This window comes from Macrobrachium rosenbergii, chromosome 43, assembly GCF_040412425.1.
Source record: "Macrobrachium rosenbergii isolate ZJJX-2024 chromosome 43, ASM4041242v1, whole genome shotgun sequence".
In the NCBI taxonomy this organism is placed as follows: domain Eukaryota; kingdom Metazoa; phylum Arthropoda; class Malacostraca; order Decapoda; family Palaemonidae; genus Macrobrachium; species Macrobrachium rosenbergii.
In genome coordinates, this window is record NC_089783.1 from 55,553,525 (window position 1) to 55,573,932 (window position 20,408).

At 36.8% G+C, this 20,408-nt stretch overlaps 2 protein-coding genes across 6 annotated transcripts in view; one reads left to right on the forward strand and one right to left on the reverse strand.

Annotated features, from left to right (window-relative positions):
- Positions 1–17,693, forward strand: part of RanBP3 (ran-binding protein 3) — a 189,250-nt gene extending 171,557 nt beyond the window's left edge. For all 5 annotated transcript variants that reach the window (XM_067087361.1, XM_067087365.1, XM_067087363.1 and 2 more), the window contains 10 exons: positions 5,347–5,583; positions 5,905–6,114; positions 6,592–6,862; positions 8,252–8,315; positions 14,950–15,057; positions 15,245–15,328; positions 15,494–15,637; positions 15,818–15,970; positions 16,150–16,245; positions 16,593–17,693. In XM_067087361.1, coding sequence (XP_066943462.1) covers positions 5,347–5,583; positions 5,905–6,114; positions 6,592–6,862; positions 8,252–8,315; positions 14,950–15,057; positions 15,245–15,328; positions 15,494–15,637; positions 15,818–15,970; positions 16,150–16,245; positions 16,593–16,739 — 1,514 coding nt within the window. In that variant the 3' untranslated portion in view covers positions 16,740–17,693. The remainder of the gene's footprint in view (positions 1–5,346; positions 5,584–5,904; positions 6,115–6,591; positions 6,863–8,251; positions 8,316–14,949; positions 15,058–15,244; positions 15,329–15,493; positions 15,638–15,817; positions 15,971–16,149; positions 16,246–16,592) is intronic.
- LOC136828968 (ninjurin-2-like) lies at positions 8,581–12,372 on the reverse strand. Its single transcript, XM_067087366.1, has 3 exons — positions 11,852–12,372; positions 9,742–9,932; positions 8,581–9,444 (listed from the first exon to the last, which is right to left on the reverse strand). Exons 1-3 carry the CDS (start codon positions 11,907–11,909, stop codon positions 9,256–9,258), a joined length of 438 nt encoding a protein of 145 aa, XP_066943467.1. The 5' UTR covers positions 11,910–12,372; the 3' UTR covers positions 8,581–9,255.
- Positions 17,694–20,408: the final 2,715 nt, after the last annotated feature.

Below are 20,408 nucleotides of genomic sequence, written 5' to 3' on the forward strand. Positions count from 1 at the left end.
TTTGTGTGTGTTTGTGAGAGAGAGAGAGAGAGAGAGAGAATCAAATCCTTAACTGGCAAGTGCTTGTGAACCCAACTAACGCATTCCATCTTTTTCTTTTTAATTCAGTTAAATGTCTTACCGCCAAGTGGATCCAGTTTCAGCCGGAAATTTTTTATTCATCCTTAGATCTGCGTTTTTGTAGCAGTAATTCTTCACCCCCTTCATATTCGGTTTGGTCAGCAGGCAAAGTAAATTAGTGGTCCAGGCGGTTAGAGGAGAGAAACTCTCTCGCAAGGGTTTCCCTGGGCCTCTTTTGAGTTCAACTAAGATGTTCAGGAAAAGGACTCAGGCTTCTGCTTGCCAAGTTTTGTATTTTTTTTTTTTTTTTTATTCTGTGCTGAGGTTCGCCATACCACTGAATTCACTGTGCAGCGGAGTGCAACTTTTGCGTATCACTTATTTTATGTCATTTTTGTGTAGTTCTTGGTTTTGCTTCATTACACATCTTTGCGAGTGGAATTTTTCCATTGCAAATAATGTTTATTTTTGCCTGTACGAAGCTATGCTCTTGAAGTGCAGCATCACTACGATTTTAACATTTTAATCGTATAGGCACTGCGTTTGTGATTCGTTTTTGAAATGCTATATATATATTCCATACATAGTTTCATAGTGGTTAACGTAGTTATTTACCGAGTTTTGTAAGCAGTTGTCACGCATTGATTGTTCGCCTAGAGCGGCGGCAGCAAGAGCAGGCAGGCGCTGCTGTGACGTGGAGGCAAAAGCGAGAGAGAGAGAGAGAGAGAAGAGAATGTTAATCTCGGGGTTGCAAGTCGAGTTAAAACCTGATTTTGCGACTCTGGCTGTTGCTGGAAGCCCCATCCCTGACTCCTGCCAAAGCAGAAACTAACACGTAATGCTGTCCCTCCTCCCTCACTGCAATCCGTCAGGTGATGCTGGCATCAAATGGTCTTCTTCTTCTTTTTTTTTTTTTTTTTTTTTTTTTTTATCCGGTGAGACCCTTCCTTTAGTTACGCTTAATAAAATATATATATATACACGTCGCAATTGCAAGCATCGTTTTCTTAAGAGTGCTTGTGTAAGGCAGGACGTGGTTTCTTGTGGCTATATACGACTGTTGCTGCTGTGTCGTCTTTGACTTAGTGACCTTGGAGGATAGGCATTGTGTTATTATGCGTTGCCCGCTCATGTACCGCCGTCAGTGGGTGTTCTAGTTTGGAAGGAACACTGACAGCCTCTCTCTCTCTCTCTCTCTCTCTCTCTCTCTCTCTCTCTCTCTCTCTCTCTCTCTCTCAGTGCTTATGACGTTGGACGCTTGGCTGCCCGTCATTGTTTCCAGCAACCGTGTTGCCAACATATGCATTATGCGTTTGACGAAGTATGACACAGTGGCGAGAGAGAGAGAATGGCGAGAAAAGGTTCGGTTTGGGGGGAGGGGCGGGTGATATTTTTGGGGAAGGTCTTATTCGTATGTCGTCGTATGTGGGCGTTCGGGGAGGTGGGGGTGAGGGGGCGGGGTTCGGGTTGGAGAGAGAGAGAGAGAGAGAGGGAACTCATGCTACTCTTAAAGTTCTCGGAATGTGGGCTGCAAGTTGTTGCCACATACTGCCAGAGAGAGAGAGAGAGAGGGGGAGAGAGGTCGGGGGGGGGGTCCCGTCGACAAACTCGGTAGGATACTGTACGTTGCAGTGTGCCGTATATATAAAGAGAGAGAGCGGCTAGGTGTATCATGCGACTCTTACAGGTGCAAAGGTTCAGCGAAAGTGCGTGCTCATTGTTGTCACTGATTATATCGAAGGATGTCATATGGTGGAGGTTTACTCTACACCGGATGGTCTTAAATGCCAGCTCTGAGAAATCTATCTGTGTGTCGCGTAACTTATCACACAAATGAGTGCCAACTTGACTGCGAAAAGGATTGCAGTAGTCACGCACTGGAGGGCTGAAATAGAACTAGGGCGGCATAAATGTGTACTACAGTGTACACGATACTGGTGGGATCGTTGTTGCCTACATACAAGTATAAATAACCACAGAGATCCCCGATGGAATACGCTGAACGAGTTTTACATACTCGATTATTGATTTATAATTTTGAAATAAAAAAGCAGACGCTTAATATTAAATAGCTGTTATGAACTGAATATATCAATTCTAAGTTGGAGGAATGACACCAGAGTTCATATGACGAAGATGGAAATAAAGTTACACACCATTTCATTAGGGTGTATGTGTGTTATATATATATATATATATATATATATATATATATATATATATATATATATATATATATATATATATATATATATAATAAAACAACAAAAACATGTTTAGAAAGCTATTTTTCATGCGAATATATAGCTTGGTAAATTAGGACACGTTATAAAAAAGACCAAGTGTGTGTGTTTGTATGTGTGTAGTATATATATGTGTATATATATATATATATATATATATATATATATATATATATATATATATATATATATATATATATATATATATATATATATATATATATATATATATATATATATATATATATATATATATATATATATATATATATAATAATAATAATAATAATAATAATGTGAAATATTTTCTGTTAAAACAGAATTTTATCAAATGCATGGCATAAAAACGCCAAAATGTAGAAAGTAAAGGCTGTATTTCAGAGACCAAACTCTCTCTCGCTCCTCAGGCAATATTTATATGTATATATATATATATATATATATATATATATATATATATATATATATATATATATATATATATATATATATATATATATATATATATAAACTCACACACACTTGGTATCTTTTGATAACGTATCCTAATATAGCAAGCAAAATTACGTGCCTTGTGTATCAGTGTTTTCGTAACTGACCTTGTATTTCCGGATCTGACGTCACTCCTTTCCCTTATTTCTCTGACATTCTGCGTCTCTCTGAAGTTTTTTTCAGTTTCATCGTTAGGTGTCGGCTTAATCATTAGTGTACTGTTTCTCATCTGTTTAAGAGAATTGCGTAGATTCTTCATTGGATAATAGGTCTTTTGGGCGCCATACTTACTGTTTTACAAGTGCCATTTCTCTCTCTCTCTCTCTCTCTGTCACTGTCTCACACACACACACACACACACACACACACACACACACAAAGCTGAAGAAGTTGATAAAAGGCTGTAGAACTTTCAAGACCTTGACACGAACGATGCCTAGCAAAATAACCAGTTCGTGCCAGACTTGGAGAAATGAAATCTCTCTCTCGCCCTTCTAATCTAAGTGATAAAGTTTCATTTTATTTTATTCCATTTTTACTCGCGTCTGACTGTTAGCTTTTAAAATTAGGTGGAAAGCAAATATAGTAAATTGTCGTGGGATGGCTTGATACTTTTTCATATAAGAGTCGTCTTACTTGGAACGAATCAGTTACAGAATTGCAAATCACCTACTGAATAAGATAATGAAAAATATGAAATTATTTACCAAAGCGTTGAGCTCTAAGCATCTAGTTAATATTTCAGTCAGACCACTGCCCATACTGAGAACTGGGTTATAAGTTTAAGCTTCTCATTTTTTTATTTACTTTGCAGTACTCTTGTGAAAGTAATCACAGAATTATGTAACTGTTTACATTAGTTTTACCACTTTGTATGTTTTCATATTTTCAAAATGTATATTTTGACGTGGATGCTATCATTGTTATTGGCAACAGCTTATTACTTTGACGTAGATTCTATTAGTGTTATTGGCAACAGCTTATTACTTTGACGTAGATTCTATTATTGTTATTGGGAACAGCTTATTATTTTGACGTAGATGCTATTATTGTTATTGGGAACAGCTTATTATTTTGACGTAGATTCTATTATTGTTATTGGGAACAGCTTATTATTTTGACGTAGATGCTATTATCGTTATTGGCAACAGCTTATTATTTTGACGTAGATGCTATTATCGTTATTGGCAACAGCTTATTACTCTGACGTAGATTCTATTATTGTTATTGGCAACAGCTTATTACTCTGACGTAGATTCTATTATTGTTATTGGCAACAGCTTATTACTCTGACGTAGATTCTAACAGCTTATTACTCTGACGTTAGATTCTATTATTGTTATTATTTTTTGATGAGATGCTATTATCGAACAGCTTATTATTTTGACGTTATTGGATGCTATTATCGTTATTGGCAACAGCTTATTACTTTGACGTAGATTCTATTATTGTTATTGGCAACAGCTTTATTACTCTGACGTAGATTCTATTATTGTTATTAACAGCTTATTATTTTGACAGATGCTATTATTATTTTGACGTAGATGTTATTGGGAACAGCTTATTATTTTGACGTAGATGCTATTATCGTTATTGGCAACAGCTTATTTTGTTCGTGAGTAATCGCTCTCCAGTGGACACACTCGGTACTGTTATTATTTTGCGTGTAAATAGGTCTACCTCCGTTGACATCATCCTCGCCCTTGTAAATGAAACTAGTTTCGTTTCGTCTGGTTGCATCTTCCCCCTCGCCTTCGTTTTTATAAGCTCCCTTGCTCTTCCTAAGGTGTCATCCTTGACGCACGAGCCGTTTCTGGTGTAGGTTTCCTCCAAACTTCCTCGTCAGTTGTCCCCCGGACGTCCTCGGTAGTGTATTGACGGTGTAGGTGACTAATGTATTGAATGTGGGACTAGGTAGCTGGTAACGTGCTGTGTATAGTGGGGATTTGGTGCAGGTCCTTAAACATATTGAATGTGAGACGAGGTAACTGGTAACGTTCAGTGTATAGTGGGGATTTTGTGCAGGTCCTTAAACATATTGAATGTGAGACGAGGTAACTGGTAACGTTCAGTGTATAGTGGGGATTTGTTGAGGTCCTTAGATTGATTTCGTTGGAGAACTCTTGCTTAAATGCCCCTCTGGCGTTATTCCCTTGTTGATGTTCGTTTTTCTCTCTTAGTTTTCCTTCTGGTGGTATATTACTGAATAAAGGTAACCCATATAGATTAGAACTGGTGACAAGTTGGAGATGTACGGATTTGGATGACATTGTAATTTTGTTCATTGCTTTTCTTTGACGTGACTGCCATAATTAACATTTGAGGGGGGAGAGAGTGAGAGCAAGTCACTGGTGAAGAATTTGCCATATATTGTACCTGGAGAAAATTCTAACACCATCCATGGTTACTCCAACTGAAGATAAAGATGGAGATTATGGTTTGCCCCCATCTCTCTCTCTCTCTCTCTCGTTAAGACTTTATGATTGTACAAATGTGATTCATGCATTACCCACCGAGTTAGTCATAATAATGTGGTTTCTCATCTTTCCAGCTGGAAAAACATGCGGCAACACTGAGACCAGTGCCAACCTTAGCAATAACAACAAATCCTCGTCTCCTTCGTTATCCTGTAGCCAGGGTGCGCCAGTTGCTACCACTCTGGCTGGCAGTGGAATGGGAAACCCTTTTGCAAGACCTCCACCTTCAGCTACATGGGGCCAAGCGTCGGAATCTAACGATCCTAAGCCCATCCTCGCTCCTTCCAGACTAGGGCCATCTTCTGATGCAGGTACAGTAACTTGCCAGTCCGTGCTTTGGTTAGTTTCAGTTATGTCTGAATCCAGTGAGGGTCCTGGAAATCCCCAATAGAAATCAGCTAAAGTTAGAATGTACTCTTAGCCTCTAAAAATTAGCCTTTTCAAAGGTGGCTTTTTTGTGATATACTGTATTGCACTTTACAAAAACAAAAAACAAAAAAAATTTTTTGCAGTGAAAGGCACAATTAGTGATGTTCTTCTTGTGTTGGTTGTCATCATATACATTAAAATTGTTTTGAGATTAATCATTGCTTTGGAAATCTTCTTCATTCTTCCCTCTTGTTGTTCCGTAGGGGCAACAAAAGTAAGTTCTAGTGGAGGAAGTTCTGTACTTCGTCAGCCAACACTCACAGCCGGTCGACCTAGTGCGTCCATGAAGTCCCCATCTAGTTTATTCACTCCTCCAGCTCCTACTGTTACAGTTTCATCACCGCCACAGCCATCTAGATCAGCCTTCAAATTAAAGCCTTCAGTTCTTGGTTCAGCAAAACCATTTGGTAAAAGTAAGTAACGTATCTTCTGCAGAAGTGAAAAATATGTTTTATATGGTAGATTTCCTTTGTGTAAGTTCTCATGCAAAACTCATCCCACTGGTTTACCTCTCTTCAATCTCCATAACTATCATTTCTCAGATTGACTGCTTCTACCCTCTCATCAGATGCAGAAACCTGATTAGTCTCCGAGATCTCATTATACATTTCTTACCCTCCTCTGAACTCCTTACCACTGAACACTTGCATAGAGGCCTTTGAATATACTGTTTTTGTGTTTGACGCTGTATTTGTCTATGTAAAAGATTGTAATTTTGATACTGTCTCATTCAGATTTAGTGAAAAGATTGTAATTTTGATACTGTCTGTATAAAAGATTGTAATTTAGATACCGTCTCATTCAGATTTAGTGAAAAGATTGTAATTTTGATGCCGTCTCATTCAGATTTAGTCAGTGGACTTACTGTTAATTTTCATGTCTCCCGACAGTTACATCTAATTCTGAAAGTAGAGTCGACTCTGCTAGTGGGTCAGAAGATGGAGCTTCAAAAGCCAGCGGAGAAACGTCCCCCCACAGCCTCAACGTGTCTTCGTCAACCTCAGTTACAACTGCAAACACATCCGCTGCATCCTCAGGAGATCGAGATCACTCATCATCTGACTCGCGTACAAGTAGTAGTAGCAGTAACAGCATTAGCAACTCGAGTAGTCCAAGGAATATGTTCGTTCCTCTTTCGCGCAATGGAGATGGCACAGATAGGTAAATACGCTAAGTTTTTGTACATCTCTTATTAGTGAATAGTAGTTTAACTTCGTATGTTTTGAACATTATGTACTAATCATCACTGATGGCATAGTGTTCCACAGTTTAAACAGATCTCATATTTGATTGTTTTAATATGGTAACATTTCTCATGAAATGAACGGTCAACATACCATTGGACTTAATGAAAAATGGACTAAATTTGTTGTAAATAATAAACTCAGAAGCATATTTTCAAGAGAAAACTGAGCTTGAGTAGATTTTCAGGCATTGCAGATCCTTTGCATAAATGAAAGAAATAGATAGCTTTAATTAGGGTGGGTACACTGTGGCCAATAGTAATATGAAGGAAATTAGGTTACTACAGAAGTAGCCCTTGTATGGCTCAGTAATCAAGGGGGTGGGTTTGTCGTTTTTCATGAATGAAAGCTGCAGTGCCTACCCGAAAAATGTACAAATTTTACAGCTTGAGTCCACTATTAATCATCTGCTGTTTTAAATACTTGCTGTGCTCACCAACAATTAAAAATCCTTACTGACTTATGAAATGGACCTTAAGAAATAGAAATAGGTTATACACTGAATCTTTCTGATGCCAGCATGATTAAGCACAACATTTCAAAGTGCCTTTGGCAGTTACTATGTAGTTTTCCAGAATCTGGAAATTTGAAGGTCCATTTGTACTAGGATTGCTCATAGGTTGGAATGGTGTGGGCGTGTTTACCACTGGAACCTTGAGAATTTTCCACTGGTTATCTGATTAATTGTAATAATCTCAGTGGGAATATAATGAAACTGTCACCATAGTTTAGTAGCGTGGGAGGTGGTTCCAGCTTTTTTGTTTCACTGCTCTTTTACCATTTCTGTAATGATGCAGTTGTCAGACTTATATCTTTAGTTTATGACAGTAAGACACAGGAGATTTATACACTTATACTGCAGTTTATATACAGTTTTGGAAAGGTTAGATTGACTTCCCACACATGTAATTTTATTCCTTTTGGAATTTTAGTTTCCCTCACCACCCGTTCTTGTTTGACATTTTCCTTAACAGGTTAAGAGTGAGCCTTGAAGTTTGACCAAAATATAAGTTGATGAAGGTACAAGAATTTTTGGGGACATTCTTGATTGTTGTGTTCCTTGTATTTTGATTAAGAACAAATGATTGATTACCTGGTTTCAGGTCATTGAGGAAATTTATGTACATTATCTAAATTTAGCCAAATACCTTTGTAGTAAAATGTATGAAATATTTAAACTTTAACACAACTTGAGTTGATGTTAATTCTAGATAGTGTACTAGGTTTGTTGCTGTAACAATTGTATGATGCTTTGAAACTTTCTGAAACAATACGTTATTAATATTTTCCATTCTCTTATTTTCAGTTCACTCAGTCCAACCATTAGAAACAATTCCATATTCGGCCAGAATCTTATATCCAAAGTGACCGTAAGTATCATTTGGTATCTTGTTTTCTTGCTGTCAATCATTATTGCTATCATTTTAGGATAAGTGCAATCATCGATTGGATTAGGGATTTCCTTTTTGTAACTTATTTCCGTTTGTCCTCTCCAACGAACTCCTTTGTGCAAAATCCTTGGGTGAATATTGTGTGTATTCCCCATCAGATTGATTTAAAATCAGTTTTGAGTGAAGCGCAGGCTTAGAACCAGGCAGAACTTGCTATACATTCAGGAACATTTAAGAAATTGTCTTTACTCAAAATTTTATTATCACAAAACTATGATTGAGATTTTTTTGGTTTGTTCTACTACTGGCAAAGCTTTTTTTTTATGACTGTGGGTTGTTCTGCTAATGGAAAGTTGTTTAAATCTGGCTAAATAGTAGTTTGAGGAAACATGTGTAGGGTATTCCCTGTGCTATATTGTGACTGCATCTGCAAGTAAAAACTTGAGAAGGTATTTGTAAATTTTATGATTTAGAGGAAAGAATTTGAATTATGTTTGATTTAAAGATATGTGATGTATGGATAGGAGAGATACATCTGAATTGGTGAATACTGGAGAAGTTTAAACTTAATCTTTTCCCTATAAAAATAGATATTTTGCCTTAAAATACACAAATAAAAACGTTTCGTGCTTAAATGAGTGATTAAATATGTCTATTTACACGACTACCATCATTGCTTGACTAAGTACTGTTCACTATAAGAAGACACTGTAACTTACAGCCTAGTATTGTCATTTAATGGAATACAGGTTTAAAAAGCTTGTGTCTTCACAAGTTTCATGCATTTATCCTTATTCTTATTGGCATTTCACTTTGGTTAATCTTTTAATTGTGTACAAAGAACACTGAAAAATTTAGCGTAGGTGCATTTAACTATCATGCATCAGAGAGAACCAGAAATCCCTGTGACTGACTAGGCTTAATATTTTTCATATGGCTGAGATGGATGGTATACACTAACTCCAAAACTGGATACAAACACATTAATCGCAACAACCAGAAATATAAGACAGACAGAGATATCATTGAGACGATCAGACCACTCTTTGTCGTCCTCATCATTGATGTTGAATCTTTCCTTCACAATGAGCAGCACCCCAGTAGTAATCTGAGAAAGAGAGAGCAGGAATTTAACCATTGCAGTTTCTTAGAATTTTATGAGTTACTTTAAAATCAACAATTAACTTTTCATTTGCAGTATTTTTGGTATGAGAACTCCATCTAAATAAAAGATCGAATGCTTATCTAAAAGTATAGTGGAAACATCTATATGGAAAATTAAATGAGTGAAGTGGATATTGAATATTAATTAGGAACATATTCTGTAGGGTAATTTATGAAATAGACCAACCCATTTCAAGGAAAATTTGCTATAGAATGAAGAAAGCAATACTGTACATCTTACCTGTATGGCCAAACTTGCAATGATTCCTGTGAGGACAAAGTAATAACTTGCGCCTGAATTATCTCCATTATTGAGTAAATTTTTAAGCTGATTTGCATTAGCCGAGATAAGACTGATGTCCATGAACCCTTTGGCTACGGACATGTTACGTTTCATCACGTTAAGGTCAACCGGTTTTCGTGGTCCATGTCCTGAAATAAATCACTTGTGATAAGTACTGCATAGTAATTCTCTCTCTCTCTCTTTTGCCTAGCTGTTGTTGAAAAACTAAAACAAACCGCTCAAGTAGAATCATTTTATCCTTGTTGGTTGAAAGCTAACGGGGATTATTTTTATGGATTTGCATTGGGAATATGGGGTTTATGGTTGGGTCACTGAAGGTACTTTAATTCAATTTCACTTATAAGAAATTGCATAAATCTAATTTGTCACAGTAAGAGATTATAAAAAAAAACAAAGAAATTGCATAAATCTAATTTGTCACAGTAAGAGATTATAAAAAAAAAACATTTTCAAAAGGACACATGCGAATCACATGATTTTTATGAAATCAGATACCTGCATAGCATTGCGTTCATCTATTATGTCTGCATTTTTTAATAATTCAGCAGCCAGCATGACTGGCATTTTCCTGTTTCTAGTATGTTTTCGTGACATGTAGTGTTCATATTGTTCTTTTTCCACTATATTCGGTTGTCTTTGATTTCATAATTTAGGTGAAAGATGGATGGAATGTGGCCCTTTTAGTTCTTTATAATCTTGCGCGCCTGCATATATTTGTAGTAAGAGGTTATTACGTCGATAACCCTTAACACTTAGGAAGACTCAATTAAAGTATGTTGAAAGTCTGTGTGGAATTGAGGTCAATGATAATGTCTCGCTTCAATTTATGACTTCTTAGAACTGTTGACAAGGAAGTCTTTGAGAGGAACTCATCCCTGTGGAAAGATTCCCGTGATAGCTTGCATTAAGACTGAATATCTCCCTCTCTCTCTCTCTCTCTCCACAATTAAATGTTGCTGAAAATGTTCATAAAAAGTTTACTGTTGTTGGGTTCTTGTGCTCGATATGGTTCTTTGGTTTGCACATTGGCAGGAAACTGCTAGGGATAAAACGAGTGCCAATGAGAATTAGCGGCCATGTAGCCAGAATACTCTTTAACAGAATTTTGGGATAAAACGAGTGCCAATGAGAATTAGCGGCCATGCAGCCAGAATACTTTTAACAGAATCTTAGAAAGATTAAAGGGGATAAGTGGGATTTTAAGTTTTTCAATCGAGGAAGTATTGCTTTTGCACGATGTGGCTAACAGATCGATATTAAAACTGCAGGCATGTGCTTGTGGATTTTGAACCTTATTAGTAATTTCGAGACTTTGGCTTCGTCATGTTCTTATAGGGTTGTACAATATTTTCCTCCTTTTGGCCTAGTCATACTCTTTTAGGGTTTTACCATTTTTTCCTCCATTTGGCTTCCTCATACTTTTTTAGGGTTTTATAATTTTTTCCTCCATTTCCCTTCCTCATACTCTTTTAGGGTTTTACAATTTTTTCCTCCATTTGGCTTCCTCATACTCTTTTAGGGTTTTACAATTTTTTCCTCCATTTGGCTTCCTCATACTTTTTTAGGGTTGTACAATTTTTTCCTCCATTTGGCTTCCTCATACTCTTTTAGGGTTTTACAATTTTTTCCTCCATTTGGCTTCCTCATACTCTTGTAGGGTTGTACAATTTTTTCCTCCTTTCCCTGACCATTTTTCTCGCCCCTACAGTCTGAAGTTAGGTTATTCTTTTCTAACTGTCGGTAATCTTCAATGGTCAGGGATTTTTTTAACCTTTTTTTTTTATACCTTTGGTAATGTCTTTATTTTTCATGAGAGTTTCTTTTTGCAATATATAGAGAGGAGCTTTTAAATACTATTTACTTTAGAATTACACCCTTCCACTCTCCCTTTCTTTCTTGTCAGGCAATCACAAGTAAGAAGTTGGTTTGTGTAGTCACCCAGCAGTTGAAATATTGAAGTGAAAGATCGAACCTCAAGTATCCTTATACGTTCTTTGATTTGTCGTAACACACTAGTAAATAAGAAATATAATTGAGATTCACTCACCAGCTTCAGTATTCACAGGGCTTCCCAGAGGAATGTTAACATCCAACGTAGTGCGCATTTTTAACTGATATATTGAAGAAGAATTCGCAAATGTAGTCTTGAATGCTTATGACTTGAGGAGGCTTGACGGTTGTTGGGGTGGACAAAAATGAATAAGATTCCACTTTCAGGAATTGATTCTTATATTCAGGATTAATTTTGTTCACTTTGCGAGATAAGAATGATTTTTTTCTTTCACTAACTAAAATTTAATAGTTAGAGTTTGGCGAGGTAGGGTTAAGCCGTCACTCTAAAGATTATTGTTCCACCCACCGTAACCGTCGGGATTCACTGTCGCACGCCGAAATAAAATTGAACTTTTTTGTCACCTTCTTCTAAAACATATAAATTGGCGCTTCACAATTATAGAATCTTTTTCCTCGTTGGTGATGCAACACTGACGATGGCTCCGTTGTTTGGGATGCGTGTTGAGCTGGCGCTGGTACGTGCGTGTGTGTGAGTGTGGTGGGGATCGAGGCACTAGCGACAAGACGGCGTCTGTTCACCTTTTTGGCTCTCTCTCTCTCTCTCTCTCTCTCTCTCTCTCTCTCTCTCTCTTTCATGACGTAGGAGAATTTCGTGCCGGGTTATAGTAAAGTCGTATTAATTGGCACTGCTGGAGACTCAGTGCATTCATATATTGTTACTTTTCAAGCTTTAGTTTCTGTTTTTGTCCAGATAGTTTACTCTTCTAGTACACCATAGCATCGCCCGGTTTAAAATTTTCGCAGAATATTATTAGGAAATGTACGTTTCCTACTCACATGTAAGTACTGTAAACGTTTTGGATATTGAATATTGCAGAATGCTTACGCAGTAAGGGAAATGGAATCGGACATCGTAGATATTGAATATTAGCGCGTATTTTAAATGGAAATGCATATTAAATTTTGTAGGAACATGATCATGGAACTTCTTAATCACTTATAAGATGTATCAGATTTTATAGTGGGAGATTGAATGGGTAAATTAGAGTATACGGAAGATATTGCAGGTATTTAATTATGACTTAGGGGAAAGTAGGAATTTCTCGATGCTGTAAAGGAAGAGTATGAACTGAGCTGTGACGTCTCGAGAATTACGCAACTAAGAATGGGCGAGGGCCGCACGGGATGGTTACCTTCTGGGAATACGGTCAAAGTGGCCAGAGTTGCGCTATAGTTTAATATTGATAGCAGTTGATCCTTTAGTTTCCTCGTGTCGCGTCAACGGTTTGCGAGGCGGTGCAGCAGTAATTAGTTGTTTTATTAATATTTTTCTTCGCTCCTTCATGTAGCGTATTCCTGCGTTTGCTAATAAATAAGAAGCCCGAACCGGCAATAGTGGAAACGACCTTTTTCTTTCCCCAGAACAGTTATCGCTCTCTCCACCACTTCTTCCTTACTTGAGTGCGATCGCCATATGTTAGCTCATATTAATAGAAAACTAAACATCCGGGATGTTTACACGAATTTGATAAAGGTGGGGAAGGGGGTGTATATACGCCAGGAGGCATCTTGGCTGCCGAAAGTGATGATAATTTTGCTATTATTTACTGCCTCCGCCTTCCTCACCGATTTTTTTTTTTCCATTATAATTTACACAACAGAACTTGAAGTTCAGTTTACGTGCTCTCTTGAGCGTTCCCGGAGTCAACGAAAGCAGCACACGAAATCACGTACGTCGACCTCCCGCCCACCAACTAATAGCAATGCAGGATGGAGGTCGTAATGCGATCGTCTCCCTTCGCCGCCCACTTCTTTAAGGTCGTGTTAACCCCCCCCCCCCCCCCCGGTCTTTCCCCGGTATTGATCCGGTTGCTCGAAACTTGAACACGAACATGACGTTTTGTCCTTTTCTGGTCCGACTGGTGTTTTCACCTTTAACTATTTTTATTTTCTTGTTTCTTCCTGACGGTGCATTCAGTTGCGTGCAGTTAATACCGTCTTAACACCAATAATTGGTCTTGTAAGCCGATAACGAATACACTCAAGTCTTTGCGACTTTTTTTTTTTTTTTTTTTTAATCAAACGTGTTCACTGGTAGTCTCGTGACAATAAACTTCTCTTATGTATTCGAGTTAGTATATTTTTCTGCTGCAGCCATTAAATAGAGGAAATGAGGAAGAAACGACAAAAAGAAAGGGTAATGAAAAATGATTGAAGTCTGACCCGGAGTGTAGCTGCAAAAGTTTTTGTCTGTCCGTCAGTTCATTTCTCCCTACATTTACCTAGTCGTGTATTCTGCACTTTTGATGTCGTGTGATCGGCCAAGCTCTTTGTCTTTTGCGTGTTTGAAAGAAATCTGTTAATTATGTTTTTTACATGGCTTTTCATAGAAAATTTAAGTTAGATCAGGTTACGTTTGCAGATGTTGTATTATCATATTTACCAGTCTTTCGTTTTTCTTGTTGATACTGACCTTGCTTTTTACGACGATTGATTGCAGAGAGATCTGAGAGTTTCGCTTGCGTGTCAGATCTCGCTCTTTGATAAACTTCTGGGAAAGATAGAAATTGAACAGCGTCATTGGTGAATTCATCTGAAATCTGATGCTGGTTTTTGGGGAGACTGTATTGGTACCAGGGTTTCTTGGAAACTGCCCGTAATTTTTCAGTTGTGAACGGAATTTTTATAACTGTCTGCCTCTTTCTTCGGTATATGCATAAATACTTTAGTATTTTATATTCTTAAAACTCCAGTGACAGGGCAGTTCGTTACTGTTCCTATATGAATACATTTTTTTAATTCAATAACATGTGGCACGAAGAAGTTGTGTATTTTCTCCATATATCGGACAAGTTATCCATTAGATATTTTGTTAAAAGTCTGTCTCCAGAGGACGTTTGTTTAGGCGTCGTGTGCTTGAAGATGTTTCCACACAATTTAGTCTTTATATATAGACCACTACATTTAATATAAACTCCTCGTTAAATTTAGCAGTGACCATTGTCCCTTCTGAGTCTGTGAGAAATTCGCAGACTTACACTTCTCCAGTTCATATATTCAGGTTGTATGGGGTATGCCCTCAGTCCAAGACTGTGTGTCCACTCGGTTAATTGTTTTTCGTCTCTCTTTCAGGGTGCAGAAAGCTCTGTTACATCGTCATCCGACTCGTCTTCTGCCACAACCAATGGAGAAAGGCAGACTGGTAATCTGTTTACAGAAGCAGCCTCAGGGATATCTAGGGTAAGTTGATGGTGTTTGTGTCCAGATTGCGACAAGACTCAATGCCAGTCTGAAAAAATCTTTTGAAATCCATGAAATAATAGGAGGCTGGGTTATTTTTTTACATGGGGTGTGTGGCAGGATACCAGAACAGTAAAGAACTTGTATTTGTGACATTTAAATACACTACTGAATTTGCTTTTCACAGATTTCCGACTCTGGTGCAGCAACTAATGGAAGAATAGGAGGCACTGGTAACCTTTTCTCTGAAGCAGCTTCAGAAATACTTCTGGTAGGTATCTGCTTCCGTGATGATAATCTTATTATTGGTTAATTACCTACTTGACAAATCTGTCCTGAGCTTATAATTCGGATGTTTCATAAGAATGAGGAACACCTGGTAAAAATGTAACAGCCAGATGTCGTGCTTTGCTCATAGAAAGTCTCCTCTTTGCAGCCCACTGAAGAGAATGCATGGAACAGTGGTCCTTCCTTAGCTGAAACATCGCGCGAGTTGACAGAGAAAGAAAACAGCCAGAAGCGGAAATTCGATCAAGTGGAAGTCATTACCGGAGAAGAGAGTGAATCTAACGTTTTGCAGGTGAGGATATTTGTGCCTGTAATGAAACAAATGGATTTTTTTACAGAGAAAAATCAAACTTTTATTACATCTACATGTGATGCGCCTTTTATATTTCATTTGCAACATTAGTAGAAATTAAATGTTCTGGTTTAGAATGAATTGTTTGGTTAACTTATTGATGGGTGTTCTCTCTTTCAGATGAATTGCAAGTTGTATGCTTGGGTGTGCGGTTCCTGGCAAGAACGTGGCCGGGGAATTCTTCGTTTGAATGACTGGGATGCAGGTCAAGAGATACATTCCCGGTTGGTGATCCGTACACAGGGAACTTTGACTGTAATGCTTAATACAAAGGTAAAGATTGGTCCCTCTTTAAGGAAAAAAAGTGTTTTCAGCATTCAGCTCATATCTGGTGAATCTGATCTTAAAATGTGGTTTTGGCAGAATTGAAGTTTTTTTTTTTTTTTACATATTGAAAATATTTTTATTTGCATAGTGAAAATATTTTTATTCCATTTTTTATTCTCTTCTAGGTATGGGCCGAGATGTCTGTAGAAAGAGCAAGTAATAAGAGTGTAAGATTCACTGCACTGGATGCTGATGGACAACCTAAGATATTTTTGGCCATGGTAAGCATTGGTTCAAAAATGTTGATTAGTTCATTAGTAAGACTTCAGAAAACTTATTCTTTTCCTATTTATATATTTATTCTTCCTTAGCAAACAAGAATAATGGGAGGGAATTTCTCAAGAATTCTCCTAATGACATATGACACTCATTTTGTTGTAGATATAAAGTGGAAGGTGGAAAAATATGCTTACAAAGAAATCAAGGTCTCAATGCCGAAAAGGTTAACTGTGTGGGAGATTTTGAAGAAAATTGTCAAGGAAATTCATTATAATAATAATCTTGCAAGGTTAAGTTACAATTAGTGTTTTAAAAAATAAAAAATTCACTTTTGTTTGTTTTTTTTCAGGGAAGCCCAAAGGATGTAGATTTGTTATATAACTCCCTGGAATGGCGTGTGGCTGCCTCTCGCTCACAAACCCACGAAGAGGGAGATTCGGACAATACTAAGAAAGCCAAGAAAGAGGAGGCAGGAGCAACTGCTTTAACACGTTGAAAAAATTCGCCACTGTACTATTGACAAACAGCTGTTGAACAGTGTTCTGAAACTACAGTATATACTCTACAGTCATGCAGATGTGCTGTGTTATTGCATTTTCTTGAAGTATGCAAAGTATGCAAAGAGAGGGACATATTGTGCAGGATTATAATTTATGATTTTTGTAATTCAGGCAGACCACACTCAACTCTTATTTTCTCTCAATAAAGGTAGACGTCTAGAAGGATATGTTTTAGTGATCTCCAGTTGAATGAAGTACAAAGGTTTGTCATAAGAGGATCCATTGAGAAGTAAATGTAAGAGACTCGTCAATCAGTACTTCATAAACATCAGCAACCTGAGTGAGGTGTGAAAGCATTACAAAAATAAAGTCATTTCCATCTATTTTTACAATAGACTTTGTAGTTTGAATGTAGTTTTCTACAACCTATGTGCTATATTGTGTAGCTTTGGATTTTTGACAGGGATTACGCAATCAAATCTTGTATAGCACCAATAACTGAATGTGGCTAATTATTTATGAACATCCAATTTTTTTTGTGTTCAGAGTTAATACAGTAACTTAGTTATAAATTTTGATGTCTACTTGTAATATATTTTTTTATTTACTATCTGATCTGGTGTCTGATAAATGAAATTTGGACGACACTGGATATTCACGGACCATTATTTTTTTAATGGCTTTTGTTTCAGTCAATCAGAAGATGAATATATTTCCTAAAAGGTTACCCGATGTATTTATCTTCGCGTTTGACTTTTTCTTCTTCTTAGAATGGTAGTGTCTTAAGAGGTATTAGTTCTTTTGAAGAACTGTGGAGGATAACTGTATGATTACGTTGTAGTGGATCTTTGAACAATAATCGCATGAGGATGTTGGACCCACTAATGGTCATATTGACCATAGTGTTGTACTAGTTATCAAGGTAGATAATAAAGCTGAAAATTTTCTTATCAAGTAGTATTTTTACTTTGAAGCCTCACTGATGGTTTAGCTTTCATGGAAGTCCAATGGCTGGAGAACACAGATCTCAAAACTGAGATGGTTTTATGAGAGTGATGAGAAGGGGGAGAGGAGAGTCATGTCTTAAAATTATTATAAAACAGTTTAGTGTAGCCATTAAATCACATTCTCATACTCATAGAGCTCGCCCAAAGGAGTTTCTTCAGAACTGAAAAGTTGAACGCTGAGAATAGTGAACAGACTACATGGAGAAAATGAATCGTGGGTTAAGTGTGAAACGGTTGATAAGCAAAAGGTGTAGACGGCAGACAGCAATGAATCTGAAGCTAAAGAGATGCTAAGAATCTGAAATATATTTCAGTGTGCTGTGAACAGCACATTCTTTGCACTGCCCCCTACACTTTAGAAAAGCCACAGCTAAGGAAGAAGCGTGATAACCATTAAGAAGGTCGAGAAAATCATGGAAAAGGGCATAAATACCCATGGACCAAATGGAATTTCAAATACAAAAGGATAACTGTATGCAATGGAACACATGCAATATTCCACACACATGGCTTGCACAGAGAAACCTCAACCACGAAAACGGGCTCGGATGGCTGAGAAAATAATTGAAAATCCAGACTGCATGAGGTCATCACAGGCCATTAGGCCGGATAGGATTTTGTTTTTGAGTCAAGACAGCTGAAGTGTGCTTGCGCGAGTAACTCCATTTATGAAACTGTAGGTGTGTATCCTAGGAAATATACAAATTACTTTTAAAATCTGTAATTTCATAGAGCTCATTTCCAGGTGTCCTGTAAAATGAAAATAATACAGAATTATAAAATACTCAGTGGTGATTATACATTAGACGCTGACGAAAGTATTTCTTTTGTTCCACATTACATGCCAGGAGAATGCTGGGAACCAAAGGTAGTATGGTTAACAAAAATCAAAAGTGAAAGGTTTTTATAACTGGAATTATATTTTACTGTCTTTCCTCTTGTAATGGTTCGGCTCCACATCAAGACAAAATCAATTTGAAGTGATCAAATGTCTAGACCCCTTAGCTGAAAACTAAATAAATCCTGTGGTCAACTCTGGACTGAGAAACTGTTTCTAAAAGAATGGCAAAATGCTATCATTGCACCAATAACAAAAATCAGGTAAATTTTCTTGCAGTTCATTGAACTACAGGTCAATAACGTGGAATGTACACAAACATTTTACCAGCTTGTAATGAGACCTTACCCTATTTATTCTATTTATTATGATCTCTATTGATTCTACATGTATATTTCAGCCTAAAAAGCAATAAAAATTGATTGCCCACTTGGCTACGATGGTGAGGATGGTCTATTCCAGGTCTTAATATATATATATCTGAAAACGACAGGTATATGTATGTACGAGAGGCAATAGACTTTTATCCTTCTCGTGGTCAGATTGACAATGGTACCTCGTTCTAATTAGAGGGCCCGAGTTCGTTTCCCACTACCGGACATCATAATTTTTTCATATTTCTTGCACTTGGATGTTAAGGCTTTGTAATGACAAGTGTATCCATAAAAGCACGAAGAAGTCGAGAAGTTAAGAGGGCATTGTGGCTATTGCAATTACTTATGTATATGGTAAAAAGTGACCAGTAGATTCTACATATATATATATATATATATATATATATATATATATATATATATATATATATATATATATATATATATATATATATATATCTATATACACATACATATATGTATATGTATATATATATATATATACAGTATATACATATACTGTATTATATATATATATATGTATATATATAGTATATATATATATACATAAACTGTATTTTATATTATATATATATATATATATATATATATATATATATATATATATATATATATATATATATATATATATATATATATATATATATATATATATATATATATATATATATATATATATATATATATATATACGTTTATATTTTACTTTTTCTTTTCTCATACACGTGACTGTACTTATATACGTGCACCCAAGGCTCATTAATATATCACCTTGCCTATAACTATGGTAACTACCTTACTAATGGAACTTTTTGATCATACATTGTTATTGTACTTATTCACTGATAACAAAAGTATTATCATCATTGCCCGTTATCATACCAACTTCATACAATAATTTTTCCTGCTCTATCGATTACTGTATTATGATTTTTGTTTGTTCTTCATGGGAATCTAAACCAGTATTATCCTGTTAACAAAGGTTTGCGAGCAAACGGGTACTTGTTCACCAAAGGTCCCTCGGGTGAACTGTGTGTGATGGCACCTTATACCAAATGCCCCTCAACTCAGCGGGCATATATGGTCGCCTTATAGGTGTCATTCCGTTTACTAAAGCCTTTTAGACCCTCTGCACATGTACTGCCTACTGGCGCTACACTTCTCACGGTATGGGTTATCCAATAAACTAGCCTCTCACAAAACAATTCAGATTCATTCGGCCTGTAGCTACACATCTTTCCACAAGCTTGCTCGCTGCTTTCCAGCAACAATAAGGGAACGAGTTCTTGAAGAGATATATTCTGATGATTAAGGTACTGCGCAGCAAGAACCAGGGCGACTGCGAGAACATACACTTAGTGGACCGGAGTTCACAACACCAAAAACCAATCAGAACAATGCAAAGCAAGCACAAACGCATCCTTG

Coding starts and splice junctions, on each gene's coding strand:
- LOC136828968 (XM_067087366.1), bottom strand. CDS start 11,909: ATGCGCACTACGTTGGATGTTAACATTCCTCTGGGAAGCCCTGTGAAT. Junction 9,933..11,851: donor CCCTGTGAATACTGAAGCTG/GTGAGTGAATCT, acceptor GATTTATTTCAG/GACATGGACCACGAAAACCG. Junction 9,445..9,741: donor TTGCAAGTTTGGCCATACAG/GTAAGATGTACA, acceptor TCTCTTTCTCAG/ATTACTACTGGGGTGCTGCT.